Source organism: Lepidochelys kempii, chromosome 18 (genome assembly GCF_965140265.1).
Source record: "Lepidochelys kempii isolate rLepKem1 chromosome 18, rLepKem1.hap2, whole genome shotgun sequence".
NCBI classification, from domain to species: Eukaryota; Metazoa; Chordata; order Testudines; family Cheloniidae; genus Lepidochelys; species Lepidochelys kempii.
In genome coordinates this window covers 22,114,713-22,139,658 of record NC_133273.1, presented here as the reverse complement: position 1 = coordinate 22,139,658, position 24,946 = coordinate 22,114,713, and the positions used below count along the sequence as shown (strand labels likewise).

The 24,946-nt window shown below is 46.3% G+C and overlaps 1 protein-coding gene across 6 annotated transcripts in view; it reads right to left on the bottom strand.

The window, feature by feature from the left end:
- AJAP1 (adherens junctions associated protein 1) overlaps positions 1–24,946 on the bottom strand; it is a 113,399-nt gene that overhangs the window by 64,577 nt on the left and 23,876 nt on the right. For 4 of the 6 annotated variants that reach the window (XM_073316611.1, XM_073316615.1, XM_073316612.1 and 1 more), the window contains exon 2: positions 99–874. In XM_073316611.1, coding sequence (XP_073172712.1) covers positions 99–874 — 776 coding nt within the window. Of the gene's footprint in view, positions 1–98; positions 875–1,485; positions 1,549–24,946 lie in introns of those variants that run through there. The other 2 variants (XM_073316614.1, XM_073316613.1) reach the window with 2 other exon arrangements.

Here is a 24,946-nt window from a genome sequence, read left to right as displayed (position 1 = left end):
CATATAGGACACACCTCTGCCCTCGGCAATAGGTTTTTTGCTCTTACTTAGCCCAGATCAACAGTTAAAACAAAACCCTATCAACAGACAGAAAATACCTGTAGTGTCTCCCATTAACTTAGGTGGACGGGCTTCTTTTCCATTGCTCTTGTGGCTGGTGTAGGGTTCCGTTGTGCTAATCCTGCCAGGGTTGTTCTTGTGTTTGTTAAGCCCTGGCATGGGTGATGCTGTGAACCCCTTAGACCGTACAGTGGTGGAAGTGGTGGTGGTGGTGGTTGCCACAGTAGTCGTTCTGGTTTGTAAAGCGGAAGTCGTGGTGGTGCCATAATTCCCAGGGAATGTACTGGTTTCCATGGAGTCCTCTTCCCCTGTTGGGCCCCATACAATTACTTCAGGCACCGTGGTGGGCCTCCTGTCTCTGTGATCAAAATTGCTCCCTCGGAGGTGCCTTTTCCCCCTTTTCAAAGGAGTCTGCTGGTCTGTACTCCTGCTGCTCCCATCTACAACAGAAGGGGCTGGTTTTGCAGTAGCAGAGTGCTTGGACTGCATGCTTTTATAAAAGCCTGCTAACTGGTCTGTGGCTTTGTGTGGCCTTTTTGAATGATATGTTTGTATTTGCCCATGAGATCGTTCCGGATGAGAAGAAACATGGTTCCAAAAAGGGCCAGGAATCCTCAGTTGCTGTCCATTTTTAAAACTCCACAAAGGACTATGGGACAATCTATGCCAGTGAGAAGGCCTTTGCAGGAGCCTAAACCCTTGGCCTTGGGCTACAGATTCACAGATGGTGAAATCCATGGCTAGTTGAAACATGGCTATTAATATCCAAGCATGGCTTCCTACCGGGCAACCTGACCTGCGGACAGACATCGAACTGTATTAGAAAAAGAGAAAGAAAATGATTTATGTAACAGATTACAATGCAATGTTTGTGTATCTATTAGAGTAGCATGCCAGGTTTACCCATGTTGAGAAGAAAAATCTGATAACCAGACCAGAAGAAACATAATGAAAATGACTTCTGTAGCTTCAAAAGAATAAGCCATCTGCTTTTCTACATATTAAGGGCAACATTTTCAGAACTGACCTCAAGGTGTCTTAAGTTGAACCCCCAAAACTTGGGGCATCCAAAATCAATGTCCAGTTTTGAAATTTTGGCCTAAATATTTTTTTAAGTAGGGGTATGAAACAGGAACAGTACACTGCCATGCTTTGAATGACTCAAGAATGGATTCTACTTTGAAAAGTCCTTAGCAATATGTCCAGTGTGTGTGCATTTCTGACCTCAGCATTCTTAGCTGAACTGTATATTAGCTAGATACAGTATATAACCCATAGTCATGCTCCCAACAGCCTGTCTCTTTATTCACAAACTTAAATCTAACTCGAGTGGTTAGAGGCATTTCCAGTCATGGCCGGGTTGAAAAGGAGACTCATGTTACTAATCCTGGCATAAAAGGCTTGACTTCATTAACCCAAATCTACCTTTAAGGTCCAGATCCTGCAACCGATGGTGTGCACAGACCCCTGGGCCTCACTGACTTCAAGGATACTCCACGCTGCTTGTATGAAACACATTGCAAATTTGGGGCTGCCTTTGTAGTTATGAAGAATAAACATTTCACTTGCTGGTAAGATGTCTCCCCCGGCTTTCTGTGTAATTAATTAATTATCAATGTACAGATTCACACCAGAAACATTCAATAACAGTGCCTTAACAGGAGTCATTTTCATTCTCTTCCCTGCCTTTAAATATGTTTATCTATAAATTCATATATTTTAATTTTTGCATCTCAAATGCAGGTTTTCCATATCAAATTCTTTTTTTCTACATAAAACAAAAAACCTTTCCCTACGTCTCCTTCTTATTTATCTACCTGGAGTCCATGCCCATTAGAAGTAAGGAGATAAGACAAATTAAATAAGAAGGTCAGCAGCAAGAGTTTTCTGAACTCAGAGACAGAAAATATATCAATGTACAACAAATTACTTTTTCTGAAACTTCAGGGTTGAATCCAGTAAGATGAAATTCTCTCTCTCTCTCTCTCACACACACAAATTGACTGATCCATTTTCCCTACCTGCAGCATTCTCACAAGCTCCCAAAGTAGACCTGACATTACACGCTAATTAAATCCAATCCCAAATCCAGGCCACTAAAGCCATAAGGAAAGTAGCCCACAGGAAATGAAACCTCATTCTTCTGCAGAATGTCAGTGGTGCTGATCTTCAGGAACTGTGCTGTCAGCAATGCTCAAATTGGCATGGCAACATTCTATAGCTGGGTACATACCTAACTTCATTCAAAATACAGATACCAATAGCTATGCCAGGGACAGTTTAGCAAGAGTACCAAGCTAAATGCTGAGGCTACAGTGTGCCATATATACAAGTACAGTTCCAATACACAGCTTTAAAACAACATAACATTATATTAATGATGCGTTTAGTTTCCTTATGGGATCATGTTTATATCCTTCAACCTCTATTGTCAACAGCATCTAGGAAAATTGACTTAATGGGTCACTTCTCTCCTTTCTGTGATGACGTGATCCTGGAATAAAAGGGTCTGTGTTTCCTTTTTACATTGCACCTCCATGGGGCTGTAAAACATTTTATGAAATGAAACAGAACGAGACAGGACAGAAAAATAGATGAACTACAGCCTGCTGACTGTCCATAACGAATGACCAGATCTGGCATGATCAGAGAGGTATACAGAGTTAACACAAAACAGGCCAGGGAACTGACAATATTCTATGTGATGTTTTCTTTTTCTTAAGGAAGTGCATGGAATGCAAATTTGTTAATCAGCTCCAGGCTAAGAGTGGCTGCACTCTTGCTCCTCATGTGTAACCCACTGTTATGAACCAGGTGCTTCAAACAGAGCAGCTATCTCCGGAGTTCATTTACCAGGCTGACCTGCTTGGCTAAGCACTGCACTTCACTGTATATTACATCATTAACTACCAGTTTATGTCCCTGCAGTACACCCTGCGCTCTAGGTTTTATTAAGGGGTCTGGTATGTTACAGACAATTAAGAAAGTGCAGTGGGGTGCACTTCAATTTTAATTAGTCTTTTTACATAAAACGAAGAGCTGCACCTCGCATTGAATTGTCACCATAAGTCACTTTTTTATTTTGAGCTGATTTAAAATACTCAGACTTTCTTTCATATTGAAGCATTGCTTCTTCTCCACTTTTATTCCAGGACTACAAAATTCTGAGTTTTAACCTGCCCCCCGCCACTAAAGTTTTACTTAACTAATCTAAAGTAGTTTGCTAAAACGATAATCGGCGCAATGTCTTAGATACATGCCCATATCCTTTTCTCTAAAGAATCATTGGGCCAAATCATAGATTCATAGATTCCAAGGCCAGAAGGAACCATTGTGATCCTCTAGTCTGACCTCCTGTAGAACATGGGCCACAGAACTTCCCCAGGATAATTCCGAGAGCAGATCTGTTAGAGAAACATCCAATCTTGATTTTAAAATGACCAGTGATGCAGAATCCAGCACGACCCTTGGTAAGCACTTCCAGTGGTTAATTACTCTTACCGTTAAAACTCCTGAAATCCTTAATTGGTTTTATACAGCATTTACCCAAGGAAAGCTGGGACTGAAGTCAGTGGGAGTTAATGGGTGCCTTTCATGAATAGATGGACTAACCCTTTCCTGCCTGACATCCTGTGCAGTCATTCATGCCAGTGCAAAGCAGAGGCGAATACCTACCATTCTCTTCTGGTAACACTCTGAAACCCACGTGGTGCCTGAGTAAATGAAGGTAGATAAGACTAAGGCCCAGACACTCAGAAACACAGTCCACCACTGGTTTAAAAAGCTACCTCTCTGTGTAGGGCCATATTTTCCAAATCACATCCTCCTCCTCTTTCTTAGAAGTCACTGTACTTGCAAACAGAGCTGGTCAAAACTTTTCATTCAAAACTTTTGTCTTCTTTAATCTTTCCAATTATTCAACAGAAAAATGGAACACCCCCCAAATGTAAGGCTGAAGGGACCTTGAGAGGTCAGAGCAAAATTCACGACAATTTTTAGACGTGATTTAGATGCTCTGCCCTCATGCTTTGCCCCCACAACTGAAACACAAGCACAAATCTGAGTCCTTTCACCTCTGAGTACCTGATCATGCCCCATTCTCTTTGGCTGAAATAAGGAGAAAATGGAACAAAAAACTGTGAAAGCAACAAGGCAGTGAAATGAGGGAACTCCAAAAAACCCAAAGAGAGTTCATTTGGGGGGGCGTTCCATTTTTCTATGATTCTAAGACCACTGGAAAAGCAGAGGGGAGGGCATTACAACAGCTGACCAGCAGGGATGGGCAGAATAATGAAAATGCCTTAAAGAGAGACAAGAAGCTTGGCTCTGATGTGGTGGAGAATGGGAAGTCAGAGCAGAGATTCAAAGGAGGTGGAGCGGTGTGGTTAGAGCAGCGCTCTGAAATAACACTCAGTGCAATAGGAGGAAAGACAAAGGGAGCCGCCAAACCATCCCCGGGTCTTCACAGTGGCTGCTGCATTATACCAGCCCGCCTCTGGATGGCTGGACCATCCTGCAGACTTGGAATGGCAGATGTAGCCTTTCCCCTCCAAGTCACTGGTGTGAGCCCAGCTCTCGCCAGCAGCAATACAAGCGGTTCTTATCTGCGGGCTGTTTGGCAGAGCATGCCAAAGGAGCTAGTCAGCTCTGCCCAGCTCCTTGTTGACGCGCCCAAATCAGATTAAAAACCACAGTACAACTGGCACCAGATGCCCCCTTGCTGCAGAGAAGCCAAGGACGGAATGGGCAGGGGAGACAGAATTCCTGTCTCACACCTATGCGTGGCCCCTGCTGCGGAGAGGAAGCCTGTTCTATGGGTCTCTAGGGGTGGCGTCTTTTTCCCAAAACTCAGTTCAGTTTTATTGTTTTTTCCATTTGTTTTCCATACAGTAATCTGATTCCTGACTCTCTGAGAGATTTCAGGAAATGACTGCACACTCACCAGCTTTCCTCGTGTTCTCTGCACTAAGCGGCAAACTCTTTGAGACGGCTGAATTCACAGTCTGATAGAAGTATATCTCACAGCACATAATGGAGCTACTGGCCAGAGTTGTTGTTTTGTTATCAGAAAAGTTCAAATCTGTTACTTTATTCATCATACATTTTCATGGGATGTGTACCAGGGTTTGTTCTCTGGAGTTAAACATGCAGCATGGTCCCCTGCTGGATTTTCAAAGCCTAGGTTTACCATACCTGCTATGTGAAAGTAATTGTATTCCAGCATAAGGGCCATTTCCCATATGCTGCATGTCTGTGGCTCAGTCGGTAACACCCACTCTCTGCTGGTTAGAAGCCAGGAGTTCAGTTTTCCAATGAGAACATTAAACACAGATTCACCTTAATAATATTCACAGCCCTGCCGTCATTCTACTGGCATGTCAGACTCCATTTCGGTCTTTGTCTAACTTTTTAATATGATTTGGAATTTCTCCTCGCTAGGAATGAAAGATGCAGTCTGCCTTCCTTGACAACATATCCCGCTGAAGAAGTACATTCTTATGTCCTGTGCACACAAACACACATACACAGTCACTCGCTGTTTGGCTGTTTCTCAAGAAGAAAACAGGATGAGAATGATGTGCTTTTGTTAGTAGCCTGTAAATGCTGACAGCCAAGCACAGTCCAACCATACTCTGATTGTGGCCACACTTCAGCTGCAGTGTTTGATCTTCCCAATTACCCATTCAAACTCTCCCTGGTTTTGGGTTCACAGCCTACAAGAATATGGTATATTCTACACTCCTCATATTTCCCTTGTTCTTTTGTCACATGACCAAGCTGAAATAATAGGGCCGGGTCCTCAGCTCACGTAAATCAGCACAGCTCCATGACATCCACAAAGCCATGTCAATCTACATTAGCTGAGAAACTGGCCTAATATCTCCTTGTTGCTCTGTTTCTAGGAACACCAGCGCATTAAAAAAAATTGCTAACTCCAGGCTCGTAGTTACTAGTCTACATATTATACACAAGCACACCAATAGCTGACCCTGCTGCATTGCCAAAGTGTACGCAGCAGAGTGCAATTACCTAGCCCCGAGCATGGCCACAATCCCAATACGAGTACGCAGCGTGCCAGCCACGAGCACAGCCAGCACGTTGATGCTAGCAGTAAACCAGTAAAAAGCAGTGCCAGGATGGACACAGGAACACGTAGGCAGCTCAGAGGATTGCAAATGCGCATTTGCTGTTTCAAGGAGGTTTAGCAGATACTAACATAAGAGTTCAGAGGAAACCAGCCTGAACACAGCAAAAATAACCACCCGGACCCCATGCACAGGTTCCTTGCATCATTCCCAGACGCAATCCTGCCCTTAGAGTATAAGCTCACAAGGGCTGAGACCAGGTCTTCCTGGGGATGGGCCGTGCCTGGCACACTCCATGCACTGCTGGAATGCAAAGACCTGGAATGCTAATAATGCCTGGCTGGCTGGCATCTGACCCTGTCCCAGTTTTATGTGGACATCCCAATTAGCCTCACTTTTTACAGTACATTTGAGTGGAGTGAGGTCAGGGGCCTTTACTCTAAATGACATTTTGCCAGACAAGCAAACTGCCCAATTGCCTAATGGCTCCCCTCAAGAGGGGGCATTTGGGGTAGGAGTCTGAAGCCCCATCACCTCGCAGGAGGTAATCTTATGTGACCCCCACTCTTCCTAGGATTTCGCAACAGCAGAGAAGGTAAAATGTCTTTCAGAATAAATAGCAATGTGTAGGAGTTCTGGTTGTCTAGGCAACACACCACTCCACTATTCAGAACTAGCAATGGGGAGGGACTCTGCTGCCCGACAGAAAAGTCTGTGGCAGCCACTCCAAAGGAACAAGCGAGGTACACTTCGGTGTTAGTGCCCATTGGTGCTCTCCAAGGGTGCTCCTTCCCCTCAGCCCTTGGGGCACAGTGTGCTAAGAGGTTAGAGTGAGAGACCAGGAGTCAGAACTCCTGGGTTCTATGCCAGATTCTTCCCCAACCCACTATATAGCAGTGGGGAAGCCATGTTCCCATTCTATGCCTCTGCATTCCCATCTCTACAATGGAGATGATCATATTCACTGGCTGCTCATGAGGTTTACGGGTTAACTGATGGTTGTAAATTGCTTTGAGATCCTAACTGGGTGGCTAGCACAGCAATAGGTGGCTTAGATAGAGTCATCCTTGGCTATAAGGTGGAAATAATTAATTACCATAAATTAACATGAATTGGTTCTGTTCTGTGAGAAGGGCTCTGGGATTGGACAGCATCTTTCTGTCTACTTCAGGTATTTCTAACTCAGATTTGCATTAAACTTTTAGGGGGAACCACAGGAAAAGGTGGAACGTGGATCTGGTAACTTTGCATCCCATTCGTATGCCTCCCTCCCTCATAAAGCAAGCTAAAGGCAGGATTAATGCATCCACCAATTACTGCCTCCCTCTTGCTCCACATCCTCAAAATCACAGGTCGGGTCCATGTCGTAAGCCCCTTTGTCAGGTGATGGTGCTCAGGATGGTGAAGAATAGAACCACTGGAGCAGCTCCTGCCTTTAGAATTAGGCCATTACTTAGCAATTTGCTAGCTACTAGGGATACTAGTCCATAGTGGAAGATCTTGATAAGGTTTTGAGCATTCTCTAGGTGGAATCCATCACATAATAAATACTCTTCGGATTAGCCCCAGACTAGCCCATCCATTCTGAGACGCAGGACTTCTGGGACATTCATCATTGTCAGTCACACAGAAATGGCTACTCCCCTCTCTTCAGTTATCCTACCCACATCTTCTTCACTGATAGCAGATCGGAGCAAGAACAGTTTTAAGGAAAACATTCTCGGCAGTTGAAATAATTTATTGCCAAATACTCCAAAGGGAGGCGTTTTATTCCATTAAAAACAGGTCAGTAGGCTGAAGGTACACACAGCTGAGAGGCTTAGAGACATGGGGTCAAGTTCTAAGTTAGGCTAAACAGTCTGATGTGCTGAGACATGCAGACTGGACTATAAGGGGATGTGCTACATGCAAGAACAAGGCACAGTGGCAGAGCTGTGTGCGTGCATCCGGGGAAATGAAATAGCAGGGGGTGCTGTTGCCCAGGGATGAGATGCAATGGCAGGGCTTGCATATGTGTTATCAGTGCAGCTGCTTGGGGCTTGCAGAAGTTCAATGTTGCAATGAATTTTTTCAGAGAATTCTGAATTTCAGTGAAAACAAGGAAAATACTGAATGTTTATGCAATATTTATTCCCCATTTCCCGACCAGCTCTACAGCTGCCCTGAATTTTTGGAGTTTCTAAGAAAAATTTTCATCAAAATTTTGAATTTCAATTTTTTAAAAATGGGAACCAATGTCAATGACATTTTGTATCATTCCCCCCTCCCCCCATCTTTCTCGCGATCAGTCTCTCGCATTATGAGCTCTAAATTCACTCACGTTATCTAATGCGAGGCAAAGAAAGCCTTAGCTTTCCACAGGAACCCCAACTCCTGCAAACATTCACCTACGTGCTTAACTTTAAGCACAAGAGTGGTAAGTATTTTCCAGATCAGGGGCTAACATGAGACGTTAGTGGTTAACTGTCCCAATGGCTCCGGCACCGGTTAAAACTGTTGCTTGAAAAGTTTCGTTCCAAGAAGAGCGTGTGTCAGGCTGGCTGTGACAGGCTTCCAGAGTACATTATCTATTGCAATACATCTTTTTTATCAAAAAAATAGATTAATTATAAACTAGCAAGAAAGCCAGTCATGAAATTAAATTATAGTGCGTCAAAGGCACAACGTCTAGGATTAAACACTGTGATAATTACAAGTCTGTTATTTAGATTTTAATTAGGTTCTTTTTCTTTTAACTGGATTGTAAGAAAGAAGGTAGACTGGTAGAAGGTGGGGGAGTGAAGGACTCTGGGAGAAAGTGGATATGTGGGAAATGTGAAGTTCAGGCCCAAGGCCAGGGGATGGTGGCAGCTCTGACAGGTTGGCTGCGTGGCTAGGGCAGAATCTGGGGATAGCTGGTAGAGAGAAGGGCTGAGGTGGGAGGCCGAGGGAGAGGGTTCAGGCATTGCTGTTCAGCTCATGCCGCAGAAATGGAACTAAAGGATGAGGACAATGAAGCAAATTCCTGTCCTCACTGTACCACTGCAGAGAACAGCCATGCAGTGCCCAAACAAGAGGAAGACAAGGGCCAGCATCAGCAGCACCTGCAGTAAAAGTGATTTTTCCAGGGCAAGGCAAGGTGCACAGGGCCCATCCTCTGGCTACCAACATTGCGTCACACGTGGCTGATGCAGAGCCAGGGTTCCTCCCGGGTCGCCAAAAGGGCACACAAGGCAGCAGCCATTCCCCTATCTGGAACAGGATGAAGTGCGTTCTCCCTACCCTTTAATTAGCCACTGTCACTGCCCCAGGAATGGGGGGACCAAGACCCCACTCTTGTCTGACCCCTTTCTGGGGAGGCTAGCACCTGCAATTCCCTGCACAGGGGGGTGTTCCCTTTGCACATCTGAGCAGGGCCCAGAATTGGGGCATGAGGCAGCAACCTCTGGGTCTGAGTGGGAGCAAGGCTGGTAGCGTTCAAGTGACTGCAGACAGCCACCCCGTGACTGTGACTATAAAGGGCAGGGTTTGTGCCTAAACTGAGTTAACTGAAGATATTAAGGGATGGAGTTTGGCCATAAGTATTCTCACTGAGGAGTCATTAATTCTCAGTAGTGAATGAGTGCTTTAGCTCAGGATAGAGACACTGGGGGAACAGGGGTACATTGGGATATCCTCCCTAGGGGGAGTCACTTTACCCCAGCATACCGATCCCAGGGGATGTTCTCTTTGTCTCCAGGACAAAGCTACTGGAGGCCAAACTTGTCCTGGTCCCGCCGAAGTAAGTGGCATTCCCCCAGGATGGATTTGGCTCTGGGGTAGTAAGTTTGGCAGGGCTACTCTTGCTTGAAAGCGAGATGCCCCCGGGAAGGTGCCTATCTTGCTACACTAGTTTTAGCCATGGGCCCACCCGGGGTGTATTATTTACTGGAAGCAGCATTGTCACTGTAGGGAAACCCCTGCCTTCTGACAGACATCCCTTCCGACCGCTTCATCAGAGCAAACACAGAGCCAGGGCCCATAGGACTGAGCTGACAGGACAACGTGGCATGTGCGAGAAGTGGTGAAAAAGAGATAGTGGGAGAAGCTTTGCTGTGAAGCCCCCTCTACCCCAACCCTCTCCAGGGCGTGAAGGCTGATGGTCCAGCTTTTGACGCATTCTCCTTTACCTGTCCCCTAACGTCAGCCAAGGAGGTTCTTCTCCTCTCCTTCACACTAATCATTTCTGACACACATTTGGCAACCGAAACGGTGAGAATCTGCCTGTAGTGTTCTAGGTCAGCTTCACCTGAGAGACACAGAGAGGTGGGCATGGTGCCTTTGAATTGGGGGTCTGACAGCTGTGAAAATGTGCCTCTAAGATCCCTCAATAGAACTAACTCCAAGCACCTCTTCTACCTGCACCAAAAGTGTCTTCAGCGTGCCCTGGAATGGCCTCCAGCAGCCGACACATAAGGATGATCAAGCTAAGGGCTCACTGGCACTAGAAGCCCAACAACGACAGTGCACAGCTGTTGGTCACGGTAGCGGGGTCCGCTTTCCCACACGGCATTTGTTCCCCGTCTGGACTGGACACACCACTTGCAGGAGCGTGGCAGGTCACTGTTTCGGAGCTAGGCCACAGCTCCCTGATGGGGTGCAGGGTCCCCGCTGCGCACAGATCCACCGCCCAGGCCCAGGATTTAATTCTGGAATTAAGGATCATGAATAAATGCACCAGAGAACAAAATTTCTGCAGCTCAGTTCCTGGTTCCCGCAAATGCTGAGCGGCAATTCCTGCACTCAGGGCTGTATGGGGGAAAAGGGGTTACATTTGCAGATTTTAGGGGCTGCCAATGCTGTCTGTTCCAAGGACCCAGAGCAGGACTGTCCTCACAGCCAAGGCCAGCACAGCCCCAAATGTAGGTGCTTAAAGCTCATCGCCTAAAACTGTATGTAGGCAACTGAATAAGAGTGGCCTGGTGTCCAGCTAGGGAACCACAGCTTTTACTGCCTTGAACAGGAGCTGTGGGTACTCAGCACTAGTGAAAATCAAGGCACCTGTTTAGATGCCTGGATGTGAGTTTTGGTGCCTAATTTTAGGCTGACAAGCTTGAGAGGTAGAGCCTGTTTGCTTGGCTGGTTTGACCCTGCACCACCTTTGCTGGTATCCACTTACCTGTGCGGGGAGGAAAGTTTACTCCTTCATAGATGGCCCCTTTTTCTGCCAGATCAAGGTGTGGAGCCTTAATCTTGCACTCGTGGCATCAGTGCGTTGCTATTTTTGTCGTCTCAACTTCAAATTTATAACTTTGCTGCAGGAACCAAGGCAGGTTGACAGGGAGGGTCCCTCTGCTTAAAAACATGATTGTGTTTCATATTCTGCACACAGAGCATGGCATTTCTGAAGAACCAAGTGCCTGGCTTTCTGCTTTAAGTGATATGTTTGAAAGTTTTCCCCAGTATGAAAGTCCCTCTTTAAATTCTTCCAAACAGAGCAACTTGCTTCGATGAAGTAGGAAGTTGGCACTTAGGAAACAGTACTTTCAGGCTCTCGGCAAACTGCACTCTTTGCTTATCTTGAAAAGTCCAATGCTGTGCTTTCATGTCCAAGGCTCAAGTCTGATGATGATGATGCAGCCAAACTCAGAAATCTGGGGGAGTTCGAAACAAATAATTTCAAATCACTCCACTCCACGCTCATGCCAGGGCAATATCCTTTTGAAAACTGTGCTTTTGCTACAGCAGCTCCATGACTTCTCTGCTGGCAACGTTTTTTATTCCCCATCCATTTGGCGGTAAGAATGTATGTTTCCTCCCTCTTCATCCAAGGTCAGGGATGGGAGAAGCAGCCCCTAAAGCCTGCACCCATTTTTAGAGCTAAACTCAAACTGATTCATGCTTGAAGAGTCTTAAATGTCCTAGTCAACTTTGTTCACTTCCCAGCTCTGGCCTAAACCAGAAGCAGAGTGGTCAAATGCTATTTGTGCTGTACTCCCTGCTGGGGTGGGAACAAGAAGTGCTGGAAAAACTCCTAGGAAAACCTGGTCTGACTAAGTTCTCAGCCCAGTTTCTAGGCTCAGGAGGTTTACAAAGTTTGGGTCAGCAGCCAACCATTTATAGCGCTGCTTCGAAAAGAAATGACCCTTTTAAAGTCTATGCTGTAGCTCCCCTGGGCCAGCTTGAGGAAGCCTACATACCCAGAGGAGCTCTTCCCCTGAGCTTGCTGCATCTGTAGTGGGAGCATCATTTAGCGATCGATAGCCAGGAGGCCTGGGACTTAGAGTTCTGGGTTCAAGTCTTGGCTCTGAGCACCCCTAGTCCCATCACCTCCTTGTGCCATGTTTTCCCCATCTGTAAAAACAGGGATTGTAATGAGTCCCTGCCTCAGAAGGGTGCTGTGATGCTCAGCTAATGTCCTTGAGATCCCTGAATGCTTTGAGATCTTTGGAGGAGAGACGCTGTGTAAATGTAAGGCTATTATTGCTGTTGTTGTTATTCCCTATATGCTAAGTGCTCACCTGTGCCCTTGACTGTGCCATGGGTAAATGAGTGGCATAGTGGACAGCAAACACAGCCCCAGGCCTCTCTCAGCCTGTCTGACAGCATCTCAAGAGAGGTGGCTTGTGTCCTGTCATTCTGGAAATCTACCTCCTCATGTCAGATTGGGGTCCACCATCTTTGTATCAGTTTCACAATCTGATCCCACACAAACATTCTTTAGATACGTGAGTGGTTATCTTATGGATCGGAAAAGATAATGAGCAGTAAAGAAAAGTTTGTGTTTGTTTTTTCCAAAGAAGATAATGATGCAATTTGTATTTCCTAGTAAAATAATATCACCAGGGTTCTGAACTTGGCATTGAGTGATACCCCGCAAACAGAAACTTGAAAAAACAATTTCATTCAAAACAATGAAGGCGGTTGGAGTAAATTACCTTCCGTCCTGACTCGCAACATTAGCTTCCCATTTTGCATTCGCATGCACACGCTCATAATGACTGCACCTTTGGCTGCTAATTTAGAAAATAGGTCCTTTCCATGTAGTGAATTAGCAAGTGAACATGCAACCAGGCAACTCTTTGGCAAAAGAACAACAATCGAACTGCTAAATCAGCGGGATTCACATGGGGCTTGGTGTATTTATTTATTTAGCCCGGACTGCCTTTGAATTTTCCTTTTGAAAAGGAGCATTGTTCTTGCCTTAGCAGAGAGAGGATTTCTTCTTCTTCAAAGGCAGATCCCGTTACAAATGTTCTTTCCCTCCTTTTGATATGATCCCTGCAATATTCTAGTGGAAATGACAGGCCTCTTGAGACTGTAACAGATCTCCGAGGATAGCGAGGATAGCGCACCCTTCGTGGGGCTAGCGGGGAGGCGGAGGAGAAACTCTGAGACTCCGCTGCCTTGGCTGCCTGTGTTCTTTGCTATCACTACAGTCTACTCTGACCTGCCCTCTGGAGCTGCTCAGAGCTGGCCAATCATCTGCCACAGCAGAAGTCAATCTCTAATGCTCTCTCCTTCCAATCGACTGGCTACTTGTTGCTGCTTCAGAAGTGCAATGAAAGTCCCTTGCACAGCTGCCATTTGGGTGACAACAGAAATAAACCGAGATTAACTGGTTAAATAGACAAAGATTCTCCAAACTATAAACATCATTGACCTGAAAGTAGCATCTGTAGACAGGACCCAGCAGAGCTGGCCAAACTCTCTGAGTTCAATCCCGTATGTGGTATTGGTCCCCAAGGTGGTATCAGACTTATCGGACATATAGATAGTATGATGAGCTACAGCACAGCACGAGGACCCAACCTTTGCAAAGTGCAGAATGGGCTGAGTTCACTCTGAGTTACAGCTGACGGCACTGTCCATTTCTGATCCAGAAGTCGTCTTCTATCTCTAGTGTGAACTGCCAACCACAAGCATTTTATTCCAGTGCCCAGAGGAAGGATGATCTTGTGGTTGAGGCACTGGCCTGGGACTCAGGGATCTGGATTCAGTTCTCTGCTCTGCAGCAGATTCCCCATGTGACCTTGGGCCAGTCATTTAGCCTCTCTGGGCCTCAGTTTCCCCTTGGTAAAAGGGGGATAACAGTGCTTTCCTTTGCCTGTCTTCTCCATTACCACTGTGTGTGTGCTCTTCAGGGCAGGAGTGTCTCTTGCTATGTGTTTGTACCACACTGGGTCAGTGGGTCCCTGATCTTGGTTGGCGTTAGTGTAATACAAGTAATTCATAGTAATAAACAATCAAATCTTCCCTCTAAGAGGACAAGGTGCTCAGCCTCCAGCAGACCAGGTGCCCTGCATTGCTCTTCAGTGGCCCAGCAATGTGGTGTGGAGGGCAGATGTAGCACATCGCAGGTAACTCTCCTTGGCTGAAGGGAAAATGCTGAGACGTGAGGCCTTGAGGAAATGGCCAACTGAGTCCCTGACTTTGCACTAGCTAATTTCTTTATCCCAGCTATTTGTGCTTCTGTGACTCAGGGAGCAGGAGGTCAAAACAGTTTGAAGATGCCCTTACTGGACAAGAAAGAGATCCTTTCAGAAAAACTGGTATTTTGGGGAAAGGCCTGTTTTCTAATTCACTGGGTGCCATGTTTTCAGGTCTGTAAAATCCAGCTCTGTTTTGGGAAAATGATATTGTTTTGGAAATTATCCACTTCCGCGTCACTCGGGGCAGCTTTCAATTGCCGCTTGCCCAGAGAACGGCTAGTCTCTGTTGGTCTGTCTCAGCGATTTCTCACACAGAATCAAAGGCTTAGCAGGGTGCTGTGCAACAGAGTGGCTGCAAATGGCCCTGCCAGAGAGTTATCAAACATGAGCCAGTTCAGTGAGACATCTTTGAATAACCTGCTGCTGGAAACTACTGAAAGCCACTGAAAACCCGTGAGTAGGGCCATGGGGCAAAATTGATGTCAGATCTCAACCAGCTGCATTGTTTAGCATTCTACAGACCTACCGGACTTGCTGAGCCAAACACTGCCCTGGTTTAAGAGAGTACAACTTCTCAAAGTGAGCGGAAATGCTCAGATACCATGGTGTTTAGCACCATAGAAGAGTAAATAAATGGAGATGCGGTCAGCCCCACAATGTGTCATTTATATCTCCACCCACAGAACATGAGCTTAACTTCCTGCTCCTACACACATCTAGCATGGAGCGTGGTTAGTTTTGGTTTTGATTTTTTACAGCATAGGATTAATGAGAGCAAATGACACAGGAGCAAGAGTGAGAGGGTGCTCTGAGATTCACCAACAAAGAAACTCAGCAAGACAGTTGCACTCAAAACAGGGAATAAAGCAAATATAGGCTTAACATTTATGATGAACAGCAAGAGGGAAATGGGGGGGAAAAAAGAGTATTTCATATTGGGTTTGGGGTTAAATGTTCTTAGGATCTAGAAGGTCAAAAACATACACACCCTCCACCTGCCTCTTGAAATCCCTGACTATACCTAGAGGGACTCAGCAAACAGAAATTAATGAACGAATCACTTCCTACTAGCTTTATATTAATCATGTGATCAATAGCAGGCCTAGGACCAGAGAAGAAGGTGCTTTCCCTCGAGAGAGATGGCCCTCAGACAAATATCTTTCCTTCACAAAGGGCTATGGGCTCCCAGCAAGACGAAGGTGGGACCCCAGGAGAGCTACTAACATCCTATGTGGCAGGGAAGGGATTAATCCCAGCAGCTGACAAATTAAGATACTCACTGTGTGCCCACCAGACTCGAAATCCCTGATTTCGGTAATCTGTCAAAGCAATTAACTAGGATCATGGCCACAGAATGGCTTAGACAAATTGCAACACACTAATTGTCACCAGCTTGCAGGCTATTTGCAAATCCATTTCACTGAAGCCACAAAAGCACGACTGGAGTGTGGCTCTATAGGGTAGGCAATGGCACAAAAATGCTCATTTGCATCCTTTTCATAGGCTACTTATTTCCCATTAAAAAAGGGGGCCCTTCATTCCCATGGTGGTGGAGACACTTTGCAGGCTGCTTTTAAAATGTAGAGATCTGCTGGTTTTTAATGCAGAATTATACAAATGGAACTGTTCTTCCGTTTCATGATTGCGTTAAGTAATGTATTGATATTGCACACAGAATCAAGGTTATGTCCTTGTTTTTGATGATTTATTAACTCAGAGCATTTTAAGCTCCAAAGACCAAGCAAAACGGAGATAAAAAATGTTCGCACAAAAGCCAGCAGTACAGCCACTTGCCATAAGGAGAACTGTAAAGTGATGTTCGCTTCTGTTCCAGCAAAACCTGGCTTCCTCACAGCAGCCTGCCTTTAATCAGGCAGATACTGTCTGTGTGCTGAAGAGCAAGAAGAAGCATCCTTGCCAGGACAGTTTTATTTCTTGCAATGAAGTGCAGAAAATGACTTATTATGAGAGAATTTACAAGAATTTGCTCTCTTCCTGTGGGAAAAAAAAGGCATGTCTCAAAGGATGACATTCACACTGGAAGGTTGGAGAGGCGAATGTCGCTGCAGACAGCAGTTTACATGGCCTGTATTTGTCTGTGCTCCCTTTGCTGGTATTGCAGTTATCTAGGTTTGTGCTGCAGCATTTCTCTTTCCTCAGCTCAACTTTTCTTTGGGCCAAACCCTGAAGTGTATTCACTGTCCTGTGTTTATGAACCTACAATACATGGCAACTCAGCACTGCAAGAGTGAATGGCATAGATAGCTGGGCTGGGAGAGAAGAAGACAGGAAGAGCCTGTTCAAATACAAAGAGCAAACCCGAGAAGTAAGACTGTGGAAAACACAAGAAAGGTACACTAAGGAGTCCCAGAAATTAGCAACAGAATAGAGTTAACAGGTCACATCTCTCAGCCAGTAAAGGGTCTCTCTCTATAGTATATTTCCCAGTGACAGGCCCAGTCTAGTTTTACATATTTCCAGTAATGGAGAATGAATTTACTTGGATGTACAGTTTAGGAAAATTGTTCCTCAAAGGAAGGTCACCCTTCAATAGTGAAAGCTATCCACGGGTAGCTTAAGAGAAACACATGCATTCATGTGGCCAGACCACGCAGATTTCAGGGGCTAATAAGAGGGAGGAATCTGAATATTTTACTCTTCTCTGCTCTTGTCACATTTTGGATTCATTTGATTCCTCTATAGATTAATAGAAGCGTCAGTCCGCACTGAGGAAAGTTGGCTCCGAAGAATATGAATCAGGCCAGCCACTTGGGGGTATTTTACAGAAAGCCCCAAACTTCATGGGATACACAAAAGATATTCACCAGGGCAGCCGCTCAGACTAGCCATTCATTTCCCTTGGCTTTCTTGTATCTGGTCATGGCTCAGTACATTGCAGCCCCAACAATCTGGAAGGAGCAGCCTGAATGTTGACAGGATACAGATAGCTAAACTCTCTCTGTGAGGCAGTCGCTTCTGCAGGCTCTCTGGTTGTTTTTGAAATACAGGCACAGAGCCTCAGCAGGTGTAAATCCTTGTAGCTCCACTGGCTCCAGGATGGGGCCAGAAATGAGGGGTTCAGGGTGCGGGAGAGGACTCTGGGGTGGAGCAGGGCTTGGGGTGCGGGAGGGGGTGAGGGCTCTGGCTGGGGGTGAGGGCTCTGGGGTGGGGCCAGGGATGAGGGTTTGAGGTGCAGGAGGGGGCTCCAGGCTGGGGGGGTGGGGCAGAGGGGTTCAGGGTATGGGAAGGGGCACTGGAAAGGGAGAGAGAGTTGGGGTGTAGGAGGGGGTGAGGGCTCTGTCTGGGGGTGCAGGTGCTGGAGTGGGGCTGGGGAAAAGGGGTTTGGGGTGCAGGAGGGGTCTCAGGGTTGGGTGGCTCAGGGCTGGGGCAGGGAATTGGGGTTTGGGGTTGGGGCGTGGGCTTACCTCCAGCAGCTCCCCGTCAGCAGCGTGGCAGGGGGGCTAAGGCAGGCTTCCTGCTTGTCTTGTCTCTATGCTGCGTCCGGAAGCAGCCAGTCAGTCCGGCTCCTAGGCAGAGGCACGCTACTCTCACCTGCAGGCACCGCCCCCACAACTCCCATTGGCCGCGGTTCCCAGCTAATGGGAGTGCAGAGCGAGTGCTGGGGGCAGGGGCAGCACATGGAGCCCTGTGCCCCCACTGAGCAGCCAGACCTGCTGGCCGCTTCCGGGGTGCAGCGCGGAGCCAGGACAGGTAGGGACTAGTCTGCCTTAGCCCCGCAGCACCGCCGACTGGACTTTTAATGGCCCGGTCGGCGGTGCTGACCGGAGCCACCAGGGTCCCTTTTTGACCTGGTGTTCCAGTCGAAAACTGGACACCTGGTCACCATAGTCTCTGTCAGTCATCTTCCTGAGATGTTACTTCCACAACCCTTACTCACATGAGTAATGCTGTACGCCCAAAAGAATACCTCTCAAATCAACGTGATAACGTCTGGCAGAAAATAGCTGGTAGGGTTTATAGTCTCTTATGAAACAATATCTGACTCCAGGTAACATGTTTATAGTTATTAGAAAACATGGCTTTAAAAACACTTAAAGCTGAGATCAGCTATGAAGTCCCCAAAGCTGACATATTGAAGTATCCAGGTAAATTAAATGGGCCATGTCAATACATGTTTACATTACAGAACTCAGCTTCAGGATTACCTCCTGATAAAACCATTATTTAACAAAATAACTTTAAAGATGTGTAAAGCTGCTTAATTTCTCCCTCTCCCTCCAGGAGCTATTAAACTGGCAACATTTGGACAGGCTGGGATTTAATATGGAGAATTAGCAGATAGTGAAACAGCTGCACTCTGGATGCTTTGCTTGAATATTCAAAGACCAAAACCATTGTATCCATTTCCTGAAGTCTTTATAGATGATGCAGAACCAGGTCACCCTAAGGTAGGGAGAGGAGGAGTCATTTAACACCAAGCTCCCTCAAGAAGAGGGTATGGGAATAGTCGCAAAAAGAAAAGGAGGACTAGTGGCACCTTAGAGACTAACCAATTTATTTGAGCATAAGTTTTCGCGAGCTACAGCTCACTTCATCGGATGCATTCAGTGGAAAATACAGTGAGGAGATTTATATACACACAGAACATGAAAAAATGGGTGTTATCATACACATTGTAAGGAGAGTGATCACTTAAGATGAGCTATTACCAGCAGGAGAGTGAGGGGGGGAGGGGGAGAAAACCTTTTGTAGTGATAATCAAGGTGGGCCATTTCCAGCAGTTAACAGGAACGTCTGAGGAACAGTGGGGAGTGGGGGGGTGGGGAAATAGTTTTACTTTCTGTAATGACCCATCCGCTCCCAATCTCTATTCAGGCCTAAGTTAATTGTATCCAGTTTGCAAATTAATTCCAATTCAGTAGTCTCTCGTTGGAGTCTGTTTTTGAAATCTTTTTGTTGTAATATTGCGACCTTTAGGTCTGTAATCAAGTGACCAGAGAGATTGAAGTGTTCTCCGACTGGTTTATGACTGTTATAATTCTTGAGGTCTGATTTGTGTCCATTTATTCTTTTACGTAGAGACTGTCCAGTTTGCCCAATGTACATGGCAGAGGGGCATTGCTGGCACATGATGGCATATATCACATTGGTAGATGTGCAGGTGAACGAGCCTCTGATAGTGTGGCTGATGTGACTAGGCCCTATGATGGTATCCCCTGAATAGATATGTGGACACAGTTGGCAACGGGCTTTGTTGCAAGGATAGGTTCCTGGGTTAGTGGTTCTGTTGTGTGGTGCGTGGTTGTTGGGGAGTATTTGCTTCAGGTTGCGGGGCTGTCTGTAAGCAAGGACTGGCCTGTCTCCCAAGATTTGTGAGAGTGATGGGTCATCCTTCAGGATAGGTTGTAGATCCTTGATGATGCGTTGGAGGGGTTTTAGTTGGGGGCTGAAGGTGACGGCTAGTGGCGTTCTGTTATTATCTCTGTTGGGCCTGTTCTGTAGTAGGTGACTTCTGGGTACTCTTCTGGCTCTGTCAATTTGTTTCTTCACTTCAGCAGGTGGGTATTGTAGTTGTAAGAATGCTTGATAGAGATCTTGTAGGTGTTTGTCTCTGTCTGAGGGGTTGGAGCAAATGCGGTTGTATCGCAGAGCTTGGCTGTAGACGATGGATCGTGTGGTGTGGTCAGGGTGAAAGCTGGAGGCATGTAGGTAGGAATAGCGGTCAGTAGGTTTCCCGTATAGGGTGGTGTTTATGTGACCATCGCTTATTAGCACCGTAGTGTCCAGGAAGTGGATCTCTTGTGTGGACTGGTCCAGGCTGAGGTTGATGGTGGGATGGAAATTGTTGAAATCATGGTGGAATTCCTCAAGGGCTTCTTTGCCATGGGTCCAGATGATGAAGATGTCATCAATTAGCACAAGCAGAGTAGGGGCATTAGGGGACGAGAGCTGAGGAAGCGTTGTTCCAAGTCAGCCATAAAAATGTTGGCATACTGTGGGGCCATGCGGGTACCCATAGCAGTGCCGCTGATTTGAAGGTATACATTGTCCCCAAATGTAAAAGAGTTATGGGTAAGGACAAAGTCACAAAGTTCAGCCACCACATTTGCCGTGACATTATCGGGGATACTGTTCCTGACGGCTTGTAGTCCATCTTTGTGTGGAATGTTGGTGTAGAGGGCTTCGACATCCATAGTGGCCAGGATGGTGTTTTCAGGAAGATCATCAATGGATTGTAGTTTCCTCAGGAAGTCAGTGGTGTCTCGAAGGTAGCTGGGAGTGCTGGTACCGTAGGGCCTGAGGAGACAGTCCACGTAGCCAGACAATCCTGCTGTCAGGGTGCCAATGCCTGAGATGATGGGGCGCCCAGGATTTCCAGGTTTATGGATCTTGGGTAGCAGATAGAATACCTCAGGTCGGGGTTCCAGGGGTGTGTCTGTGCAGATTTGTTCTTGTGCTTTTTCAGGGAGTTTCCTGAGCAAATGCTGTAGTTTCTTTTGGTAACCCTCAGTGGGATCAGGGTAATGGCTTGTAGAAAGTGGTGTTGGAGAGCTGCCTAGCAGCCTCTTGTTCATATTCCGACCTATTCATGATGACAACAGCACCTCCTTTGTCAGCCTTTTTGACTATGATGTCAGAGTTGTTTCTGAGGCTGTGGATGGCATTGTGTTCTGCACGGCTGAGGTTATGGAGCAAGTGATGCTGCTTTTCCACAATTTCAGCCTGTGCACGTCGGCGGAAGCACTCTATGTAGAAGTTCAGTCTGTTGTTTCGACATTCAGGAGTCCACCTAGAATCCTTCTTTTTGTAGTGTTGGTAGGAAGGTCTCTGTGGATTATGGGAATATTGTGGATCAGACAGCTCATGTGGGGCTCAAACCGGCCAGGTGCTGAGCACCCTCTCCTCTCGCTGAAGGAGGTGGGAAGCTGTGAGCTCTCAACACCACACAGGATGGTCCAGCACCTTTCAAGATTGAGAACAGCTGAGAAAAGCACATTGGTCTGAGATTGCAAAGTGTGTACAAACAATTCCTGCGGTTCAGGTCCGTCAGAATTTTCACACCTCAGGAGTCTCAAGCGAGGGTCCTAAATCTCAACATTCAGAGGAGCCCAAACTACCCAGCTGAATCTGGTTTAGCATCCAAACTCCACAAAGTCCCCATGATATTCATCAGTCACCTGCGCTCAGCTCCACCTACGTCTGCTTGGCAGTCTCATATGCCAGAGCAAACCTCTAAAGGGGTTTCAGAGTTTTTAAAACAAAAAACAGAAACCAAGTGAATTTCACAAGGCTTTGGGGTTTGTGGCATGCTCGTCACACGGCGCTCATGTCCAATACCTGGTTTGGGGTGAACCCCAGAAAGTTCAAGCCAGGTTCAAACTAGTCAACCTGCCTTGGTGCATCTAGACTAGGAAAACTAGTAACTTTGCCATGCGCATTGCAGCACTTCATTGCTACCAACAGTGTAAGAACTAGTCTAGAGAGGGCTAAAGGATTTTTACCATCAATTTATACAAGGTTACACTTTAGACAGCTCTTGGTACGATTGTAGTGCTGCTGGAAAACGGGTACTGATTTCCTACCACACACAAGACCTGAAGCAGAGCTGAAAATCTCATGGTAAGAGGCAAGATGACAAGCACTGCCGATTGTAGATGGAACCACTATGAGAATAGTTTTTCTCAGAGCAGCCTGGCACTCCCCGGTTCCAGTTTTGGGAGAAACAAGATGTGAGAGAGCCACAGCCAGAGATTGCACAACATAACCAAACGTTCAGCCAGAGTTTTGTTTCTAAAAAAGGTTTTGGGTGTTGAAGATAATGAGTCTTGGAGCACATGGGTTCGGAAGGGGCTGGGATGAGAGCTGGGAACATAGCCCCCGTTTCCTAAACTAGTCCACTCTTCCCAGTGCCTAATGCAGAAGCCAGCAGAATATCAACAGCATAAACCAGGCATAAAGAAAACCCTTATGTTCCCAGAGGCACTTGGGTATTCAGACTAGAGTTCGCTGAATAAACAAGAACAATCCTAGCTCAATCGAACAGGGTAAACAGCAAAAATAACCATTCCCATTAGATTCATTTAGTCAAATCTTTTAATGTAAATGGATGCAGTAGCTCAGTGAGCCACCTTATGCGGTCACAACGGGAGCCCAGTGCCATCCCCACCCACACAGGTTCCCTCTGGGGTGTGGTGTTCCACCAGCAGCCCTCCTTTCAGCTCAGAGAACACCATTCACTGTCTCCTTCCATGGACTCACTGGGGATGGGAGGGAAAAGGCTCTTTGCAGCCTCTTGCCCCCGTGCAATCACCATGTGAGAGGAGCTATAATACGTCCGGAAGGCATTGCTTCTGTGAGAGCATAGGAGTGTTTGCAAGATCAGGTCATAACCTGTGCAGCAAATCAGGGTCTGGGTCCCCTGTACATCCAACAACCAGTCCCATCCTTAATGCTGCATGTTTACCTTAGAGCAGCGGCGTATTAACGCCTGGACTGACAAGGCCTAGGCCTAGGGCAGCAAAATTGCAGGGGCGGCAAATTTATAATAGCAGCCAGAGGCTGCTTCCCCTGGCCCCGGTTTGTGCCCTCCGGCCCAGGCCCCGCCCCAACTCCACCCCTTCCCCGCCCCCTCCCTGCCCCTGTTGGTCCCCTTCCCCAAATCCCCGCCCTGGCCCCGCCTCCTCTCCTGAGCGCGCCGTGTTCCCCTTTCTTCCCCCCTCCTTCGCGAGCCTCTTTCGCGCACAAGCCCTGGCAGGGAGCGGGGAGAAGCAGGACTTGGCGGCGTGCTCAGTGGAGGAGGCGGAGGCGGAGCGGAGGTGAGCTGGGGCGGGGGGGGCAATTATTTCAGGGCCTAGGGGCCACAAAATCATTAATCTGCCACTGTCTGAGAGGTTTTTAGGCCTGGCTTGACAAAGCCTTGGCTGGGATGATTTAGTTGGGTTGGTCCTGCTTTGAGGAGGGGGTTGGACTAGATGACCTCCTGAGGTCTCTTCCAGCCCTAATATTCTATGTTGCCATATTCCCCTCTTAAGTTCTTTCAGGCTTGGCCTTTTCAAAGGAGCCAAAGAGAGGTAAGTACCCACCTGCCACTGAATTTCAGTGGGATGTAGCCATTCAATTTCTGCAGGTGTTGTTGAAAACCCCAGCCTAAAAAGCTACATGTAATTCCTCTGCTTCAGGCATATTATGCTGTCTCAAATATCTTGAGGATACACACATGGAGAGAGGACGGTGCAGATATGAGAGGTGAAGAGCAGAGGGAGAGCGGTGCAGTAATATAGCATTTCTGCAACAATCTGTAGCTCCCCCAAATGCAAATAAATAATCTTCAGATGTGACTAGAAATCAGAGTGAAAGGTCATAATTAGGGTTGGTCGAATTTCATTCTTTTATCATTTACATGGGTAATTCCTTGAGGTTTCTTTTTAAGCATTTTTTTTTCAATTTTTATCTAATTAAATTTTCACAGTTGCAAGGGGTCAGACAATAATTACTTAATGACAGCAGATGTTGGGAGTCAAAAAGTTAAAGCTTTATAACCATTAAAACACAAATGATCCAACATCCCATGTCAAAAGATACTTAGTAAATATGTTCAGATCAAACTCCAATAAGTTCTCAAGAAGCATTTTTCTTACTTTGCCCATCTATACATTTTGATTATTATTGATGGCAATATGTTTGTGTGTACAGCCAATGTGTACGGTGAAATCAGCATCTACTGACAACTACTGGTAAAAATCTAATCTTTTCAAGCCTAGTCATAATTAATACCCAGTGGTCTCTGCATCTGCTGACATATGATTGGGTCTCTGCTCAGTACAAGATGTGATGGTAACTAAGAACACAGTACACCAAGTCTATCCCTCGGTGTAAGTCCTTTAACGTCAGTGGAGTTGCACCAGAGATGAATTTGGCCAGTCAAGATTCTTTCCAATTCAGCACATACATCAAAACCATTATTAACTCTAAAAAGAATGAGGAGTACTTGTGGTATCTTAGAGACTAACAAATTTATTTGAGCATGAGCTTTCATGGGCAAAAACCCACTTCATCAGATGCATGCAGTGGAAAATACAGTAGGAAGTTTATATATACACACATGGAACATGAAAAAATGGGTGTTGCCATACACACTATAATGAGAGTGATCAATTAAGGTGAGCTATTATCAGCAGGAGAAAAAAAAGACTTTTGTAGTGATAATCAGGATGGCCCATTTCCAACAGTTGACAAGAAGGTGTGAGTAACAGTAGGGGGGGGCAGCAATCCAACACATCTGAAGGCCTCTGGCACACACTGATGGAAATCGGGGTAATACCACTGAAGTATGAGTTACCCCAGGGTAAAATCACCATGGGAGGAGATTTAGATCCTGTGTCTGTGCCTTATACTGAACAGAGAAGAGAGTTCCAAAACCAAGTGATGGTCCAGCTAAGGTTGGCTAAG